At 39.8% G+C, this 21,515-nt stretch overlaps 1 protein-coding gene across 1 annotated transcript in view; it reads left to right on the plus strand.

Moving 5' to 3' along the window:
- ANO6 (anoctamin 6) overlaps positions 1–21,515 on the plus strand; it is a 164,563-nt gene that overhangs the window by 56,914 nt on the left and 86,134 nt on the right. Inside the window, exons 5-9 of the mRNA XM_081330946.1 lie at positions 3,031–3,309; positions 4,829–4,942; positions 10,284–10,399; positions 16,569–16,703; positions 18,037–18,142. Coding sequence (XP_081187072.1) covers positions 3,031–3,309; positions 4,829–4,942; positions 10,284–10,399; positions 16,569–16,703; positions 18,037–18,142 — 750 coding nt within the window. The remainder of the gene's footprint in view (positions 1–3,030; positions 3,310–4,828; positions 4,943–10,283; positions 10,400–16,568; positions 16,704–18,036; positions 18,143–21,515) is intronic.

The following is a 21,515-nucleotide window of genomic DNA, read 5'->3' on the forward strand; positions in this document are numbered from 1 at the left end:
TTCGTATGAGAGAGGGCCTGAGATTTTAGCGATTTTGCCTGGCACCCACAAGTTCCCATAGTTCCGGGCCCACACCCCATCACCCACTTGTAACCCCCTTGGAGGCCTTGGGCGAGAGGTGTCTGCTGCCACCCAGTCTGGGTGAGTTTTGTGATTAGTCGCCTTCCCCAGCAAAGCTCTGCTGGGCTCTTGCCAGTTGCTGTGCAAGCCATGGTATGCTGGCAGAGCAAAAAATCGGCCAGTCTGTGGTGCCAATCCCCAATCACTATGCACTTCAGTGACTCCTTTGTAGTGTGCACCATCCGTTCAGCTTGCCCATTACTGGAAGGGTGAAATGGAGCCAATGTTGCGTGCCTAATGAAGTTAGTCCTCAAGAAGGCTTGAAATTCTGCTGCTATGAACTGGGCCCCATTATCAGATACTACGACGTCCGGCAGCCCATGCGTTGCAAAAAGTTTCCTAAGTGCCTGGATGGTCCTAGCAGTAGTCATATTCGCGATTGGAATAACTTCCAGCCATTTAGAGTGGCTGTCGACCACTATAAAAAATAGCTGTCCCTGAAAGGGTCCAGCGAAGTTGATATGAATCCTCAACCATGGAGTGTGTGTCTCCTCCCATCTATGGACAGGAGTGTGTGGCATTTCAGGCCTGGACTGCTGACACATGTAACACCCGTGTACTTGAGCTTTTATAACCTTATCTAACCACGGCCACCATAAGTACTTTCGTGCCAATGCCTTCATCCGGACAATGCCTGGATGTCTCTCATGAAGTGATTGCAATACCCTGTCTCTCAATGAAGTGGGGACAATGACCCTGCTCCCCCATAGAATACAACCCTTGTGAGCTGAAAGCTCGTGTCTTCGTGTGAAGTAGCTCTGGAACTCGGGTCCAGGGCTGTTTTCCAGCCACCCTGTGTGAATCCAGGATAGCACTCTGCTTAAAACCTTGTCTGCAGCAGTTTCTGCAGCCACATCCCCTGTGTGGAGGGGAAACTCAGGCAAGTCCTGAATAGACAAAATGAGACCCGCTAGAGCCAGATCTGGCTTGATTTGAGGCATGGGAAGCCTGCTGAGGCCATATGCATGGCCCATATCTTTGCCAGGTTTGTGAATTAGCCTGAAACTGTAGGCTGATAAAAAAAATGGGGTGTCTGTCTGTCAGTAGTGAATAACCCCAATAGCGGTTTATGGTCTGTGAAGGCCGTGAAATCCCTGCCGTGCAATTAGTCATGGAATTTTTTTACCCGAGCTACAATGGCCAATGCCCCTTTATCAATTTGTGTGTAATTACGCTCTGTGGAGGACAACGTCCTTGAATATTAAGCAATTGCGACTTGAGTCTCATCGCTCTCCAAATGGCTTAAAACAGCCCCCACCCCATATGGGGATGCGTCATACACAAGGCACACTGGCATAGACTCTTTAAAGTGGGTGATCACTGAACTGGAGTAGGGCTTTCATTGCCTTAAAACTGCTTTCATAGACCTTGATCCATTTCCAAGCCACCAAGCTATTACTGAAAGCTTGGGCTGGAAATGGTCGCTGAGCCGTTTCTTCAAGACTGTGAATGTTACAGACTCCAGCAGTGTCAGAGCAAACAAGTTGTCTGCGATGTCGAACGTGGCTGGGCCGCAAACCCACAGGAGCATTGCGGCCTTCAGGCTGTCTTTGGCAACTTGATTGGCGCGGAGATAGTTCTCAACCCTGGATAAATATGAAGGCAATCTTTCTGGGTGAGCTAGGTCAAATTCTTCCAGCTTTCCAACCTTCACTATTTTGGTGAAATCTTCACGGCTGGGGCTCGTCATCTTCTTATCCTGCTCCTCCATGTCCAAGATGGCGCTCCGCTGACTTTGAGCTTTTTAGTACGGTATGGTTTTCGGCTCTGCTGGGTGGCCATCGGGCTTTCTGCTATTGTTTTGGCCCTCTTCGGTCGGCTGAATTTCTGGTGGAGCATTGGCACCCTCCCCCGTTTGGATACAGCTTAGAATGAGAAAGGACGGAGGAAGAGAAGCCGACCATTAACACTTTGGTGAATGGGTGCTGGCGGCTGGGCGGGGCCGACCTGACTGCTTCCTTGTTGTGCTGAACCGAGCGGAGCTGGACCGAGTGAATTTGAGCCGGAGTTTGGGCTCTGCTCGTGCTTGTTTGCTCTATTGTGAGCCCTGGGTTATGGCTGGGAGAAAGGGGGCTTCGATGTCATGTTTTTCCCCCCTGCCACTTGGAAAGTTTGGCTCTGTGTATGCAGTGGACCTGGTGGTGCTGTGATGGCTGTGAAGTCTGCCGCTGCTACTGTTCCTTCTTCTTGCCACCGCAAGAAGTAGTGCACAATTTGTTTAATTCTTTTTTAATCTTTGTATTCTATGTTTTTTTAATTTTTTATTGTTGTGAGCCACCCTGAGTCCTTAGGGAGAAGGGCGGCATATAAATTTAAATAATAATAATAATAATAATAATAATAATAATAATAATAATAATAATAATAATAATAATAATAATAATAATAATATGCCCAGGGACTGATCCACAGGACTCGTGGTCGCTAGCGTGGCTGTGCTAGGCCGACTGTGGGGGGGGGAATTGCTTTCCCACCAGGCGCATTCCGGCCTCACCCCTAGTGACTCTCAGCTCTGTGGAAGGAGCAGGATCCCACCCTCGTCACCAGTGTTGTGTACCGGGCTCGTTGCTTGAGAGAAGAGACGAGGCGAGTGAGTTCAGTCAAGAACATTCTTTATTTGCTTGCAGGAACTGAACTGGGAAACAGGGCTGCAAATGCAGCTATTTATACCCTGGCCTCTAGGTTTGAAGCAAACTATTGACACCCTAGAGGCAGCCAATGGCGGTGCTGGAGATGGGTTGTCTGAGGAGCTGGGAGCTGTTAGCCAGCTCCTTGCTTAAGCAACCTTCCAGCATTCAAACCCACGTGGTACACTCAGTAAAACAAGGCCCAATACATTACAAAGATTATTCATGAGATGTGGTATTTTAAAAATCTCAGTACATTATAATCGATATCCTTTTCCTGCAGGTCATGGATGAAAAGCTGATCTTTGTAAAGGTGCATGCGCCTTGGGAAGTGCTATGTAGGTATGCTGAAATTATGCACATCAAATTGCCTTTGCAACCCGATGATACAAAAAAACATGACTCAGCACTTACATGGATTAGCAGACTCTTTAATGTGGATGAAAATATAATCAAACCAGAACAGGAGTTTTTTACTGCTGCATTTGAAAATGAACGTATTTCAGACTTTTATATTCAGGATAAGGACTCATTCTTTAATTCAGCAACTAGAAGCCGAATGGTAAGTTGTCGAATTTATTAAAGGATGTATGTTTAAATGCAATAATAGACTAACATTTATTTTGTTTTTCTGAATATCAAAAGAGTAAAGCAATATGTAAAAAAACAATGCAGCATACAGTCAAATGTTAAGGAAATATCAAATGTTGGAAAATTAAGTTGGAGACGGGTTACAGCTCACTAGTAGAAAGAATAATTTGAATCAAATTGGTTCTCATTTCAGTCTAAAACATCTGCAGATGGAGCTGAGCAAGATTCTTCTTTGAAATTGATTGGCAAACTCATCTCAGCAAACGTAGATAATATTGAAATATATATATCGAGGGCATTTGCATAAAGCTGGTTTCTATGTGACATTGTCAATACTATCATTTTTTATTCCAATAATTTGCCACCATACATATGAACATTGGCAAATTATAATGTGTTGGCCATGATTTTTCAACATATTTTATTATGCAAAAGTTCATTTTCAAAGCTGTTTGTGTGAAAGTACTCTTAAAAAACAAGAAATCATATATTCACAAACTCTTTTGATCTGTAAGAGTCATTATAGATGTTGCAGTCCATATGAAACCAGGACCATATGCAATAAAAACTGTATTTTTTGAAAGGTCAAACATTTGTTCACATGGGCTGTGGAAGATTCAAGGCACAAATAACGAAAAAAAATGTATTCAGCTACTAATCCCTGACTAAGACTTGTCTGAAATGGTATAGATTTTCCTGCTTGAGCAGGGGGCTGGACTAGAAGACGTCCAAGGCCCTATTCTATTCTATTCTATTCTATTCTATTCTATTCTATTCTATTCTATTCTATTCTATTCTATTCTATTCTATTCTATTCTATTCTATTCTATTCTATTCTATTCTATCTATTCTATTGACTTTTCTATTTCTATTGACTTTTCATTACTGCTGAGCTCTTATGATTTACCATAATAGAGATTCAAGAAAAGTGAATGCTGTTTTGCCACCATTGCTATCACCTGATTTTCACCCAAGGTAATGGGTGACAAAATCCAGGGCTTTTTTTCTCATAGAACACTCAGAATGGAGTTCCGGCACCTTTTTGGGATGGAACCTTGTAGGGTAGGCAAGGCAGGTTGTATAACGTGTGTGAGTTCCGGCACCTTTTTCTTTTACAAAAAAAGCATTGACAAAATCTAATAGTTTTCTCACTGCTTGAGGCTGCCTTTGGACAGTGTTATAATACATGGGAAAATACTATTTTAATACCTAAGGGTGACTTATGCCTGTTTCATTCATGGGCTGGAGAGACAATGAAGGCAACATTATTGAGACATAGCAAACAAAAGTTGTTGCCAGGGTTTGTTTATTCCATAATTAGTTGAAACTGGGGAAAAGTATTTAAAAAGAACACTGGTAAATGCCAAGAGAAAATTACAACAGGAAGACATTTTGCCTAGTAACTAACTGTACTCATAAGTATTGTCTCATAGATATTTCCCCACTTTTTGAGTTAATTCCCTGCTAATAAGAAATTTGGGGGTTTTCAGGTTTACTTTATTCTTTGTCGAGGAAAGTATGCTATGAAAGATAATGTGAAAAAATTTGGTATCAATAAACTTCTGGACTCTGGAATCTACAAGGCTGCTTTTCCACTCCATGATGTGAGTCTAATTTATGAAGAATTACTTTTTTCTTATAGTGATATAAAATATTAATATTGTGGTATTTTTTAAAGATGTACCAAATTTACTGTTATGCAAGCTGAACTAAAAACCTTCACAATGGACAACAACATAGAAATATATAAATTTTACATACTAAATTGTACTGAAATGACTGTGTAGCTTCTCTCTGTCGTGCAGTGTCTTTATAAAAGTCATTTTTATTAAAATTTCATAATATGTGTAGTCTATAATTCAAATTGTTTTAAAATTAAAAACATGACTTGATTGAGAAATTCTGGAATTCAACCATAATGTTAAATAATAGTGAGTTTTCCCCCCTCACTTATTGCAGTGTGCCTTAAAGGTACAGGGCTAGGAAGTCTGGAAGGATGTTTGTGTGCAGAACTCCACATCCCTTTTGTGAATTGCTATACCCTACAGAGGCATAAATCAATAATGTGGAAGCATGTATGGAAGAGAAAAGTTGTGATTGCATCAAGCAATCTTCATTTGAAAATTAGGAAACTTCTGAACATATTTCAGAAAAAACATTACTGTAATTTTCATCTTCTGGAATAATATATTAATAAAACTATTTTAAAACTAAGGCATTTAGTTTTATTTTCTACATTTTATAAAATTCATGTGGCTTGGAAATTGAACTCTTGAACTATAAATTTATTTTTCAGTTTTATGTATTGATCATTTAATTCTTAACTGTAATTTGTTCCAATAAAGGAGAATGTTTGTAGCTCAGGATTGAAATGAGGGTCCTTGGTGCTCTCTGAGCTTGGTTATTTTCTTGCCCATACTGGGCAACATCATTAGTGCTAGTCTTATAGACTATAATTTGTCCCTTCATGTGGCAAATAACAATTGCTTATAGATGTAAGGGATGTAAATTTAGGAAAGGACACAGAGGTTTTGAAAGAGGTCAGGTGTCTTTCAGGTGCTACTGCCAGTAGGGACAAGAAGCGTATTTCCAAAATAATCAAGAATGCCAGCAAGGACTGTGATGTGGAGGCTATTGTACATCTTGGCACTAATGATCTGTCCCAAAAAGATGTACTCTCTGTGCAGAATGATTTCCAGAGCTTGGGGCAGGAACTTAGCAGAATAGGCTGTAGGCTTACTTTTTCAGAGGTTTTACCAGTGTATAAGGAGCAAAATGGAAAAGGCCAGCGTATAGCAGAATTTAATATGTGGCTAAAGGAGTGGTGTAAAGGAGAAGGCTTTGGTTATATTAGTCATGATGTCTGTAGCTGGTCCAATGAAAAAATGTATAAAAGAGATGGTCTGCATCCATGCAAGAAAGGGACTAAGTTACTTGGCAATAAAATCACAGCTTTTTTGGAGGAACATTTAAACTAAATAATGGGGATAGTGAGTTAATTGATACAGTACATCACTGTCCCCGGCAATCTAAGAAAATAGGGGAAGCCAGGCACCACACAAGTTATGCAGCAAGTAAACACAGCGTCAGTCATAAAGGACTCAAATGTCTATACACTAATGTACAGAGTATGAACAGTAAGCAGGGTGAACTAGAAATTCAGGTAAATGAGGGCAGATATGATATTGTTGCCATTACGGAAACATGGTGGGACGAAACCTACAAATGGAACACACAGCTAGAGGGATTTAAACTATTTAAAAGAAACAGACTAAACAAAAGAGGAGGAGGAGTTGCTCTCTATATAAGAAATAATTTTATCTCTACAGAAATAGAGCACAACAATGACGAAAACTGTAAACCTGAAAGCATTTGGGTCAATATAAAAGGGGAAAAAAATGACATTGCCATAGGTGTATACTATAGGCCGCCCAACCAAGCAGAGGAAATAGATGAACTTTTTGCTAGTCAGCTAACTAAGGTATGTAAGAAGCACATCACAATAGTAATGGGGGACTTTAATTACCCTGATATCAACTGGGAGACAAACTCTGCACCAAGTGGAAGATGAAACAGATTCCTGTCAAACCTAGCAGACAACTTTCTCTCCCAAAAAGTAGAGAAGGGAACTAGGGGATTAGCCATATTGGATTTAATTCTCACTAACAGAGATGAAATGATAGAAGGTGTCGAAGCCACAGGAACCTTGGGGGGAAGTGATCATGCAATATTGGAATTCAACATTCTGGAGGCACAAGCAATAGAACACAGCCAAACTAGAGTCTTGGACTTTAAAAGAGCTAATTTCAATAAACTTAGAGAGACCATGGGAAGAATTCCATGGATGAGAATCCTAAAGGGGAAAACAACTCAAGAAGCTTGGGAAATTTTGAAAAGTGAGATAATAAAGGCCCAGTCTAGTACAATACCAACAAAGAAGAAAAATAACAGCTCTCAAAAGAAACCAGCATGGCTGCATAAAGAACTCTCCGATAAATTGAAAGATAAAAAGGACAAGTATAAGAATTGGAAAGAGGGGCACATAACTAAGTCAGAATATCAGCAAATAGCCCGTGCCTGCAAAGATGAAGTGAGGAAAGCTAAGGCTCAAAATGAACTAAGGCTTGTGACCAAAGTCAAAAATAACAAAAAAAGCTTCTTTCAACATATAAAAAACAAGAAAAAAGTTAAGGAAATGATTGGTCCATTAGTGGGGGAAAGTGGCAAGAAGGTGACAAGCAATAGGGAGAAAGCAGAACTATTTAATTCGTTTTTTTGCATCTGTCTTTACACAAAGGGAAAAAACAGTCCAACCTACCCAAACCAGTGCCATAAAAACCAGAATAGAAACGCAAGTTAAGATAGGCAAGAAAATGGTAAGTGAGCACCTGTCCAGCCTAGACGAGTTCAAATCACCAGGACCAGATGAATTACACCCCAAGGTTCTCAAGGAACTGGCAGACGTGATCTCAGAGCCACTGAACTATATTTTTCAAAGATCCTGGAGCACTGGGGAACTACCAGAGGACTGGAAGAGAGCTGATGTAGTTCCCATCTTCAAAAAAGGGAAAAAAATAGATCCAGGAAACTACAGACCTATCAGCCTGACCTCAATACCTGGGAAGATTCTGGAAAAGATAATCAAACAACAAATCAGCGAACACCTTGATGCAAACAAAGTCATCACTAAAAGTCAACATGGGTTTGTCAAAAACAGATCATGCCAGACAAATCTTATTACATTCTTTGACCAAGTGACAAAATTAGTGGACCAGAGGAACGCTGTAGATATAATTTACTTGGACTTCAGTAAGGCATTTGATAAAGTAGATCACAACCTACTACTTGATAAGATAGAAAAATGTGGGTTAGATAGCATTACCACCAGATGGATTCGTAGCTGGCTGACAGGCCGTACTCAGCGTGTGGTCCTCAATGGAACCGCATCTACATGGAAGGAAGTGTGTAGTGGGGTGCCCCAGGGCTCTGTTCTGGGCCCAGTGCTCTTCAATATCTTCATTAATGATTTGGATGAGGGGATAGATGGGGAACTTATCAAATTTGCAGACGACACGCTGGCAGGAATAGCCAATACTCCAGAAGATAGGCTTAAGATACAGAAGGATCTGGACAGACTCGAACACTGGGCACTATCTAACAAAATGAAATTCAATGGTGAAAAAAGTAAGGTTCTACATTTAGGCAGGAAAAATCAAATGCATAGGTATAGTATAGGTGTTACCTTGCTCAATAGTAGTAACTGTGAGAGGGATCTCGGAGTCTTAGTAGACAATCACTTCAATATGAGCCACACTGTTGCAGCTGCCAAAAAAGCCAACACAGTGCTAGGTTGCATTAACAGAGGGATAGAATCAAGATCAAGTGAAGTACTAATACCACTTTACAATGCTTTGGTAAGGCCACACCTGGAATACTGCATCCAGTTTTGGTCACCACGATGTAAAAAAGATGTCGAGACTCTAGAAAGGGTACAGAGAAGAGCAACAAAGATGATTAGGGGGCTGGAGGCTAAAACATATAGGGAACGGTTGCTGGAATTGGGTATGTGTAGTTTAATGAAGAGAAGGGTGAGGGGTGACATGATAGCAGTGTTCCAATATCTCAGGGGCTACCACAAAGAAGAGGGAGTTAAGCTATTCTCCAAAGCATCTGAAAGCAGGACAAGAAACAACAGATGGAAACTAGTCAAGGAGAGAAGCAACCTAGAACTAAGGAGAAACTTCCTGACAGAACAATTAACCAGTGGAACAACCTGCCTCCAGAGGTGGTGAATGCTCCAACACTGGAGGTTTTTAAGAGGAGACTGGACAGCCATTTGCCTGAAATGGTATAGGGTTTCCTGCCTGAGCAGGGGGTTGGACTAGATGACCTCCAAGGTCCCTTCCAACTTTATAATATTATTATTATTATTCACAGAAGCATGTCTTCAATGGTACAATTCTTGGTAATCCTGATAATAGTTTTTTAAATCTATAATAAAACACAACACTCAAATAAAATTTGGCCCTTATTAACACTAGACAAAGTAGAATGTTCCAAAATTTGTTTCCAGGAGAAGATACATGAAAAAGAAGTTATAATGAGATGAACAATGACTGAGTTAGTCATGAAAATACTCCAGAGTTATTTAGGACATGAATGATTCACTGGGGACTGGATTTTGACAACTATTTTACATAGCTACTTTAATTGCATTTCCAGTAAGTGACTCTTAAGACTCTGTGTGAATACATCAACATTTTATGCAGCTGCTGGAAGAATATCATATTATTATTACCTATAGCTAGCCTAAGAGAAATTCATATAGTCATGGTGACAGATTTTTAAGAGGAGTTCATGAACACATTTTGAATTTTAATACCCAAATTGTCTTGAAATCAGATTACTTGCTCTCCTATACCAGATGTCAAGCTTTAAAATGTAATTAAATTGAGTTCACTAGTTCCATGTACTTATCCTGACTCCAAAAATGTTTCCAGTGCAGATTCTGCCAATCCACTCAGGAGTAATCCTTAGTTTGAAAAACATTGCAAATTATACAGAATATAAACATTTCTTCATCCAAAGAAACAAAAAACTGTCAGAAAAAAATTCTCCACTCCAAAAAAGTGCCAATTCTGATCCTTAAACTGATTTGTGTGGACCAGACCAGCTCAATTTCCTACTAGTGCAAAATAAAGCAATTATGACCACCATTGCCTCTTGAGCAGCATTTTAAAAATAATACAGGAGATTCTAGTTTCCTCCATAATAATGATGAAATATATATATTGATCTGGCATATAGCTGGTAGTAATTTCAGAAACTTCCAGAGTAATTATTCATGCTTCATGCTTGGATGTAGGGCTAAATGTGAGCTGATTAAAATAAACACAATGTTGTGGCCTTGAATCATCAATTAATGAGAAAATACTTTGTTTACAGTCAAGATTCAATTACCAATCACAGGATCCTAAGTGCCCAAATGAACGGTACCTGCTATACAGAGAATGGGCCCATCCTCGAAATATTTTCAAACTGCAACCCTTAGATCTTGTCAGGTGGGTATTAAGGAGTGTTATGCCACTCCTTATGAGTATTTTATTTTTCTATTAATAATAATCATTTAACAGAAAACAAGCATATATAATGTTGCATTAGACAAATGTGAGAAAGAGCAAAGATGTGTTTCTTTATACAATTTATTCAGTAAGGAGGCTATCAAACTGCCAGTGATTCTGACCAGCTTGAAATTAAAACATACAAACCAAAAAACCTAGCTCAAGCTCTGTTTGGTCCCAAAGCCTGGGAGAATTACCAGCTTTTTAATTGTTTCCTGAATATCACCAGAGTGTGATCTATCCAGACCTCTAATGGTCTAAGTATATTTTGCATTATTTGCATTATTTGTATTATATTTGTATATTTGTATTATTACTTTTAATAATACACTATGAGTAGAACTATTCTTAAAATAATATTTTTTAAAAAGTTCAGTGGTGATAATGTATATATAAGTAGTTGCCACATAATGACTTTGAGGCCCTGCAACCTCATTGCTAAGAGATGGTTGTTAAAATATTACACGACGGTGAAGGATTTATAACCTCACTTCTCCTGAGGTTTTTAAATGCACCTGTGATTAAGAGCGACATCACTTGATCACAATTTGTAATTGTACTACCAAATTCTCCATTGACTCTGCTTGTGAAACATGCAAATAGCATGACTGTATGATGCTGTAAAAGTTCTAAATACAGTATGAAAAGTAGTCCTAAAGTTATTTTTGTTAGCACTGTCATAACATCAAACGGTCACTAAACAGGATAGTTGTTAAGCAAGGACTGCCTACGACTATAGAACATAAGCTACAGAAAAACAATAATATGGATCATATTATACCTTCATAAATGAACAATGTTGGATTCTTGAAGAGTTCTTGGAAAAATAAAGTTCACAGTGGTGGATATAGTACCTGATTATTCACAATAGGAACTGCTATTTTGAGACTTTTACAGCACTTCCAGAAAATTCAGTGTGATATGAAAGGATCATCCTAGTGATAAAATAAATGTGAGAGTTACTATTTCAAGTAGTTCCTGTGTATCACAGTTTGTTAAATAGAGAGTTGCTTTTCCAAGGGACTGAATGGAAAGAAATGGAAGCCACACAAACTTCCAGCTAAGTTAAAGTAGAGTCTATTGCCTTGGTGGCACAGAGGTTAGAATGCAGTATTGTAGGCTAATTCTGCCCACAGCCAGGAACTCAATCCTGACCAGCTCAAGATTGACTCAGCCTTCCATCTTTCTGAGATTTGTAAAATGAGGAGCCAGACTGTTAGGGGCAATATGCTGACATTATAAATTGGTCAAAGAGTGCTGTAAAGCACTATGGAGTGGTATATAAGTCTAAGAACTATTGCTATAGCCAAGCACTTTTTACTAGAAAAGACTCCAAATATTTATAAAACAGCCTGGAAGTTTGTTGGAGGTGAGCAGACGACAAAGGAAAAATCTGATGCTGATGCTCATGAACTCAACTTTGAGCAAGGCATCTGGCAAAGACATTGATTTGTCTTTCTTTCCTCTTAGATTCTGCAGCAGGATTTTTTTTTCTTTCTCCCATGGCAGAGAGCAGAGTTCCCCAACCTTTTCGGTTTTGTAGACTAGCGGTGTGGGGGGGAAGACAATGGTTCCATGGAAGTGGTGGGCAAGTGCATGCACACAGCTCCATTTGCACAAGTGGGGACGCGCATGAATGCATGTGCGCTCACCTGTCATTTTTGTGGCCAGTTCCGAATGGCTCAAGGCCCAGAGATTAGCCACATCCCAGGGCTTGGGGACCTCTGACATAGAGGAAGAAAGGCATGCTTTTCTCTCACTATGAATAAGATAATAGTCAACACCCCCAGGATCAATACTGAAACAGCTTAACTAGATTCAGAAGAGTTGCAAGATAGAAAACAGCTAGTCATCTAGTATACCATTCCTTTGGAGCAAGTTTCCATTACTTTAACATCTGTGTAATGAGAATGCACACAATCCATTATGCTATTCCCTTTAGGGGAGAACTATATGTTATGCACAGCATAGAAAAAGAAAAAGAAGCAGTAAGCAAAAAAAAGTTAAGGCACAAGGTAAGTGAAAGGAAATATAAATTTCAGTTAAATCTCTCCTTAACTTTCTGTAAATCATCATTTCCTTCAATATGTCCATGTAGAGATTGATCTACTGTCTTTTAATATTGGTTTAATATCCTATTTAGTTATTGTATCTTAGAACAATAAGGCTTTGCTATTTAAAAAGAATAATTGTCAATGCTGCTAACATCGGATGTTCTTGCTTTGACAACATAGGGAGATGCTTTCCTATGCTTTACTCTTAGAATTAGATGATACTGGGGGAGGAGGAGGAATGTGATGGGAGTTAGCTAGACATAACATTCAGAGGCTTTTGAAATAAGAGATGATAAAGAAATGGTGGATTGGAGAACAGGAGGGAAAGCTTGCATTTCAAACTAATTGGAGAATGTGATTTATGACTGTTAATCAAATTCTGCTTTGATACTATGTGTTTAGGAGAGGGAAATTCAGATTTCAGCTTCGACCATGTATGTGCCGAAGCTATGCTACTGGAATAAAGATTCTTTAAGGTAAACAATGCCTTGAAGTACTTTGAAGAGTTTCATTTGTCGGAACCATGACATTAAGCCAAAATCTACAACCTTTCCAAACTAGCTAGACATCCTGAACCCCAGTCACTGTCCCTAAACTTGAGGGACAAGCTGACTAAGATTCAGGGAAGATTTCATCATGGAGAGAGACAAATTGCTTGAAGCCAGCACTTCGGTAGGATCTGCTACCTCAGGGGGAGAGCAACAATGAGTGAGCCGGGGGAGAAGGAGCTTTTTCAAGCCTCCCAGCTACAGAAAGCCACCAGGACATCTGCCACTGAGGACTTGGGTGAGTGGAAATGCCTGACTGCAGCTCGTAGCCACTCAGTGGAAAGATCTGAAGGGCTAGAGCAGAGAAGCAGAAAACAACTCCTGCCAAGAGAAGCCTCCAGCCCCTCCTTTGCAGATCAGACCACCTTCCAGCCCCTAAAATCCCCTGCCAGGGCCTCCAGCCCCACACACAGAGAGAACCCCAGTATGAGGCCCCTGCAGCAGTGGGGAGTTTGGCAGCCCCCGCAGGTGGGTGGTCAGCAAACTCTGAGATTGCAGCAGCTAATAGAGGCCTTGCAACAGCTTGGGGTGGTGCAGAAGCCAGGAGATCAGCAGCTGGTGGGAGGATGACTGTAGGAAGGAGGCTGGTGGTGCAGAAGCCAGGAGATCAGCAGCTGGTGGGAGGATGACTGCAGGAAGGAGGCTGGTCGTTGCCCCCGAATGCACAGCAACCATTGAGAGGCCTACAGCAGCAGAGGTTAACACAACTCCCCACTGACTGGCAGCAGAAAAGACAACAACAGCCCCTGAACGTGCAACCCCTGGGCATGCAGCGACAGCCAGGATGGGACCAGCAGCAACTGGGGGTGCAGCAGCCAGGGTGGGGCCAGCAGCAACTGGGGGTGCAACAGCCACAGTGGGGGCCTCAGCAGCCAGTGATTGCTCCACCTTTCAGAGCAACTTTCGATGGGGACCCAGAGAAGCTGTTTTTTTTTCAACCAAGTGCACTCTCATTTGACCCACTGGTCCTATCTCTACCCAGTCCCAGCCACTATGGTCGATGTGATTGCATCCAGTGTAGAGGGAGAGGCATCTGAATGGCTGAATAATTTATATAATGAGCAAGCCCCTGAATTGGAAGACCCCCACCTCTTCCTCCTAGGACTGAAAGAAAGTTTTGAGGATCCATCCATTGCCCTCAAAGCAGAAGAACAAATCCATAAGATAAAACAAGCCGGCAGACCTGCTCTGGAGTATGTAGGAGAGTTTTGCAAGATAGCTGGTCACATAGAGAGATCGCCTGAGCAATCCCTAGTCCATCACTTCAAAGAAGGATTAGATGATCACCTCTCTCAGGCCTGCATATATCGAGCAGTACCTGATCCGCTGCAAGAATGGTACCAGGCAGCAATAAAGCTAGACGTTCAGCTTGCCTGCTACAAGAAACCTCCTCCACCAGAAGCCAAGCCGAGGCCAGAGCAACCCAAATGGCAACCACCCCCCTAAAAATCTCCAACTACTACAGCTGCTGAAAGACCCAGGATGCCTGCAGCCAATCAAGTGCTTCTCATGTGGACAGCAGGGACATCGAGTAGCGAATTGCCCAGTCCCCTAACCCCAACAGCAGAATAGATCAGGAGCAGGACCAGCAGTGAGAAAGAAGCCTGCCCAGCAGCCAACAAGAGAGAAATCCAACTGAACCACACAGGAACCTATTGCCCAAGTCACATCACCCACACAGGAGGACACCGGGACTCAGGCTGGATCCCCTCCTGCTCTACCCTCTTTCAACAGCGACAACAAAGAGCCCCTATGCCTAGAAATAGGTGAGCACTGGGAGTTTATTCGTTTCCTGGTGGCTCCAAAAATGACTGAGCCTGTGATCCTAGGATTAGCCTGGTTGGACAAATGGAAGCCATTTATCTGATAGAAGAAAGGAATCAGAACTGTGAGACTACCTATAGGGCATAAATGTCCCACTGATTCAATTGACATTGCGGGACACTTTAGGCCACCAAATAAGCAAGCACACATGGCTGCCTCACTACCACCAGGCGAGCCACTCATCCCCAGTGAGTAACGGGACATAGCGGAGGCATTTAATGAGAAAGAATGCAATGCCCTGCCTCTTCACCGACCCAATGATTGCTCTATTGAACTTTCTGGGAGCCAAACTCCCACAACCGAGAATGTACGCTATGTCCCCCCTCAAAAATGGAGGAAATGAAGTGATACATGGATAAAAGCCTAGCGAGGGGATTCATTGAATGAGCCAAGTCTGCGGTGGGAGCCCCTGTGCTGTTCAAAGAAAAAAAAAGATCAGTCTCTTCATTTATGTGTTAATTATAAAGGTCTGAACATGGTGAGTATGGAAAATAAATACCCCTCCCCCTCCTGAAGGACTTACCCACCTGGCAAAGGGGAGTGTCTTCACTAAATTAGACCTGAGAGAAGCACATTACCGGGTGAGAATAAAGGAGGGGGATGAGTGGAAAACTGCCTTCAACTGCCCCATGGGGAGCTATCAATTCAAAGTCTTGCCATTTGGATTACAGGGGGCCCCAGTCGTATTCATGCAGTTGATTAATGAGGTCCTTTCCCCATCATAAGGATCATCAACCTGGTCACAGTAGAATTGAAACTCCCTAGGCATTTAGGGACAGTTCACCCTATCTTCCATTGCAGCCTGCTGAAACCTTTTCGGGGGTCCACTTTAAGACCTCCCCCTAAGAAGGTGCCTGGGCCCCTCATAGTGGCAGGTCAGACTCAATATGAAGTGAAACATATTCTGGACTCTAGAATTTTTAAAGGGAAATTGCAGTACCTAGTACAATGGAAAGGATAACTCATTGTCTGAAGCCACTTGGGTGAAATCTAGCAATGTAAAAGCCAACAGACTCATCAAAACGTTCTATAAGAAACACCCTAACAAACTGAGATATAGTCCCTAACATATGCTTTTGTTTACGCTACCGGGTCTATCCCTTTTGTAAGGGGGGGTGGAAGTCAATGGGCTAACATTGGATGTTCTTGCTTTGACAACATAGGGAGATGCAGCCTTTTTCTTTCCTATGCTTTACTCTTAGAATTAGATGATACTGGGGGAGGAGGAGGAATGTGATGGGAGTTAGTTAGACATAACAATTCAGGGGCTTTTGAAATAAGAGATGATAAAGAAATGGCGGATTGGAGAATGGGAGGGAAAGCTTGCATTTCAAACTAATTGGAGAATGTGATTTATGACTGTTAATCAAATTGTGCTTTGATACTATGTGTTTAGGGAAGGGCAATTCAGATTTTGGCTTCGATCATGTATGTGCCGAAGCTATACTACTCGAATAAAGATTCTTTAAGGTAAACAATGCCTTGAAGTACTTTGAAGAGTTTCATTTGTCAGAACCATGACAATAATTACTTTTGAATTATCCTGGAATCATTCTTAAATGCAGAAATCAGGGTAGCACAGGAGTGTATTATAATGCTTTCTTCTTGAATATATGAGAAACTGATTTTATTAATAAAGGAAATACATATCTATATATTCAAGGGATGTTGTTGTGTCCTTAGGAAATATTACGGTGAGAAAATTGGGATCTATTTTGCCTGGCTGGGATTCTACACTCAGATGTTACTTCTGGCAGCAATAGTTGGTCTTGGATGTTTTTTGTATGGATATTTCACAAAGGACAACTGCACTTGGAGGTAACCTTATGATTCATGCTTCTCATGTTATTTATAGTCATGCATAAAGATCCTATTCCTAATTAGACCTGACCATTCTCATGTAATAATTTATCCTTATTAGTTCACACAAGCTTCAAATTCTGTACATACTTCTCAGAGAATAATAAATACTGAATTCCATGAGCAAAGCAGTAAGGATGCAGCAGAAGCATGATCTCTTTTCTTCTTTGGTGGATCTTGGAATTGAATTCCATAGGAATGAAAATATTTAAAGTATCTCCAGGGTATTTTAAATTAGGGCTTAATCAGGGATTTGGGGAGAAGAGAGATACTACACTTCTTTTGCCACTGGAATTCCCCATTAGTGGAGATAACCCCAGTAGAGACTGGAAAGAGATTTGTAGAATTTTGGCCAATATATCAGGGACATGACGATAGACTTTCAACAAAACTACCCTCCCTCATATCCACAGATAGATTTGTTAATCGTATTCTAATCACTTTTAGCCAGATGATCTGGACAACCAGATTGTGCTCTTACCTGAGCAGGCATGCATAAGATTGCATCACTCAATATTTATGGTAGTTTAATCTAAGTCAATTTATTATTTCAGTTTTATGTGTTTTTTTAAAAAAACAAAGGTATATGGTATCTTTTTATTACTAACTCTATTCAGTGAAAAACTACTAAAATATGCTGAGAATGCAGAATCTTCACTGAATGATAATATATGTTCTGGAAAAAAGTACCATCTATGACAAATGTTCTAAACTTCTGTATTCTTCAGAAGCTTTTGTGTCATATTTATCAATATTATTTTGAGATATTAAACATTTTATCTTGTGTTTGCCAGAAGAATAAACAGAAATATCAAGTCCTAATTAAAATCATACAGCATTCTGCTGTGAATGAATAAACCATGTGATTGAAAATAAATAAAATTAAATAATACAGGAAGATAAGAAAACAAAATAATTATCAGGAACATCAAAATAAATGGAATATTTTTTGGCAAGAAACCTTAGGACAGCTGTGTAAGAACTATAGAAATTATATTTTTCCCAGTCCACAGTTAAAGACCAACCATCATTGAACTGAATTGGAAGAGACTTCACCAAAAAAGAGAATTATTGGATGAGGAAAGACCTCATCATCAATGCTACTCATTTATCACACACTTTTGCTTGTGTTTTGCATATCTAAAAAGGGCCAGTGTAGCTACACTGGTAGTACCATAGTACTTATTAAGTGGAAGATGATCAGGACAGTAGTGATCAATGAAAACTATGACTTTAGCAGCCCATTCATTGAGTTTCATAATATGTAAGATGGATTTCTTCATTCTTTCAGTCAAGAAGTATGTGACCCAAACATAGGAGGTAAGATTATAATGTGTCCACAATGTGATCAAGAATGCACATACTGGAATCTCAACATCACATGTGACTCTTCCAAGGTATTTTTTCTTCAGAATTAAAAAAAATGTTAATGTGACATAAAATGCTGTTTTGAAATAAACTGAAAATATATGGAGAAGCAAGAAGCATCTCACATAACTAAGATCAGTAATAAACAAAAATGTGTAACTGATGAGTACAAATCTTAGCACATATGGATATGTTTTTAAAAAATTAATCCAAGTAAAGAATCATAAACTACTGAGAGATTCTGTAGGTCTGTAAATGTACAAGTGAAGTAAGCTACTGTACACAGTGTACAGCTGAACATATTGGGTTTCATGAAATCACCTTAATAAAGCAAACTCTCCTCTATATATCCTTAATTCTATGTGCAAAGGAAAAACAATAAGATTGTGAGATTTAAAAACCCAAAATTTGATACTCACAACTCAAAGACAAGTCTGGTTAACAAAAACAAAGATTTATTGAAAAGAAATTGAAAATAATAAAGAAAATTAATAAAAAAAAGAAAAGACGTTTGCAAACGTGGCCTCTTAGACCCTTCCCAAGTTGGATTGGGTTCGAAGAGCGCGCTGAGCAAGTTTCAAAGCAAGTATTTATACTTTCTTTTCTCGATACATGTCCCCCCCCCTTTTAAGAAACTTAAGTCAGTCTTTGAAGTCAAAAAGATCTTCTTTGAACCTTTACTTCCAAAAGACTCATTGTAACAACTTCCTTTCATCCATCACTATACTATCTTGTTTTATTCACCTTCTTGAGGTGAGTATCCTCTTTAACATTTCAAAGGAGCTTTGTTGATTACCATGTGTGAATTCTCTGTCTAAGCAGGAAATAGATCTTAGTGTTACATTTGATACAATTCATTGGTGTTACATTTGATGTTACATTTGGTACCATTTATAAAAGAATAACCTTTTTTTTCCCTTTAATTCCACCCTTTTTCTCTTCTACCTGAATTATACTTTTATACTTTTAGGAATTCATCATTTCCTAATTTGTGTGGAAGCAAGTTATTGTATTCTGAATCTTCTTTCCCCAACCCTTGTTTTTCTACCTTCACTATTAACATTGTTTCTTTTTTCCCATTTTCAACTGAAGATGTTATTAAGGTCATACTTTTCATTGTTCGTCTTATTAGTATTTGTATGAGAGGAATCAAACATGGTAAAAACATAATAGCCAAGAATCCTAGTATTGCAAATTTTGCTAGTTCTTTCCAATTTGCAAACCACCCTCCAAACCAATTATTTACCCCATCTAAGGTCAACCCCTTCCAGGTTTGGACTGGGACATGAGCTAATTTTATCATTTTGTCTGTAATTTCCTTTACTACCATACCACTTTCATCTACTTCAATGCAGCAATTGCTCAGATTAAATTTTCCACACACACCTCCTTCTTGAGCTAATAAGTAGTCTAAGGCTAACCGATTCTGCATAATGTAAGTTCGAGACTTTACACTTTCCTTAGCTAAATGCGTTAGAGTACTTACAGTGTCATTTGTAATTATTTCAAGCACTGCTTGTAGCCTAATTACCCTATTTAGAATATAGATGGGCTCTCTGGCACCTAAAGTGCCATCTTCCGCCCATGTAGCTGGTCCATAATAGTTGATGATCTTCTCTGGAGTCCAATCATCATCTTTCCAGGTTCCAATTTTCATATTGCTTGGTTGTATGGCTCTTTTCTTTCGGACTTTATCTGATAAATCATCATATACAGTTAGTCCCAGCGATTGTTTTTGTTCGATGGGAAGGAGGAAAAAACTTGGCTTTATTATTCCTAAGATACAAGATCCATACCACCCCTTGGGTAGATACCCATAGGCATATTTTCCACATATCCAATACATACCTTCCGGGGCTACCCAGTCCAGGGTGTCGTTTTCAGGATCTTTTAAATAAGCCATCTCAGTTATTTCACTTAATGTCTCTTTCTTTGATATTCCACTTCCTCCCCACCAACTGTCATTGTTCCATACAGCCAAGCAAATCATGTCCCCTACTGCGACTTTTCTATTCTTTCTTTGTCTCTCATAACATACTTTCCCTACTAAATTTGTGGTTAATGCCCATGTTCCCTCTTTTCCTTTTATGAACTTGAGAGTTTTATTTTTCCACATTTCCACCACAATGTCATGTTTTAATTCTTGAGCCTCCCATGGCCATTGTTCTCCCATATTTGTTCCTCCACAAACAAAACAATTTCTTACTGTTAGAGTTTTTGCAATTTCTTCAGCCAATTGTACAAACATATTCACTGTTTTCTTAGGAAATTCAGGTAATTCTAATTTTTCGAATTCGTGATAATATGACCAAAAGATACTCTTGCGTATTGGTTTTATTTTAGTTGTTTCTATTTTTAATACTAGCCACCCCCACGGGTCTTTTCCGGTTCCATCTATTCCTATTCCAAAGTCCTTATATTGAATTCCTTTTTCTAATGACTGATTTATATGTATACACATTGGGTTACATTTTCCTTGAGTGCAATCAGTCCTGGTACTACCGATACTAATATTCACTTCCTTTGGACCTATACTTCTCTCGTTTGGGACCGTAGTAGTATACCAATAATCATAGCTTGGAGTGAAGGCAACAGGTATTACACTTGATATGTGCACTTTGTGAAATAAATACTTCCTTTCTTTTATATAATTTCTTTCCCACTCTAAGTTTTCACATCTCACCCCAAACGAGTTATCAGATCCTTGTCCATTATTAATAGCTTGGCAAGCATCAAAGCACACCCCCACACTAGTTCCGCCTCTGGTTTCATTATGGGCTATGTAACCTCGTCTGATTTGACTTAATGAGAACATCTGAATTGCACCTAGCCCTCCCTTATAAGCATACACCCACATTTTTGCAGTTACTGGTCCTATTGCTTTTGGGTCATAACATTCTACTCCTATGTTGGTGTGACAACGCTTATATTGTGTGTCATTTTGAATGCAGTCTGTCAAGTTAGTTTGTAAACATTCAGGAATCATAGTATGGTATATCATTGTTTTCTCAATTTTCCCTTCCCTTTTTGTCATTTTTACACATTGCGTACATGGTTCTAGTGGTTGGACAGGTTTTAAGAGTATAATAAGAAGAACTCCCAAGTACCACCCAGTAACGTTCCAATACATCCTCTATGCTCTTAATATCACACTCTATCTTACACCCCGTACATAAAATGCAATCAATATAATAGGAGCAACAACAACATCCACAAAGGCACTTACAAAACCAGCACCTCCCGGAGATATGGAGATATTGGATTTTTCCCAATCTTGGCTTTTCTCTGGGAGTGGAAGCATAAAAAAATGCAATGTTTAGTCCTTATGTCTCTTCACCCCTCCTTCTGTCAAGAGTCCGTTAGGTCCTTCTAAGCTTTAACTTCAGTGGATCTCCTTGGTGA

This window comes from Vipera berus (genome assembly GCF_964194415.1).
Source record: "Vipera berus genome assembly, chromosome: 6".
NCBI lineage: Eukaryota > Metazoa > Chordata > Lepidosauria > Squamata > Viperidae > Vipera > Vipera berus.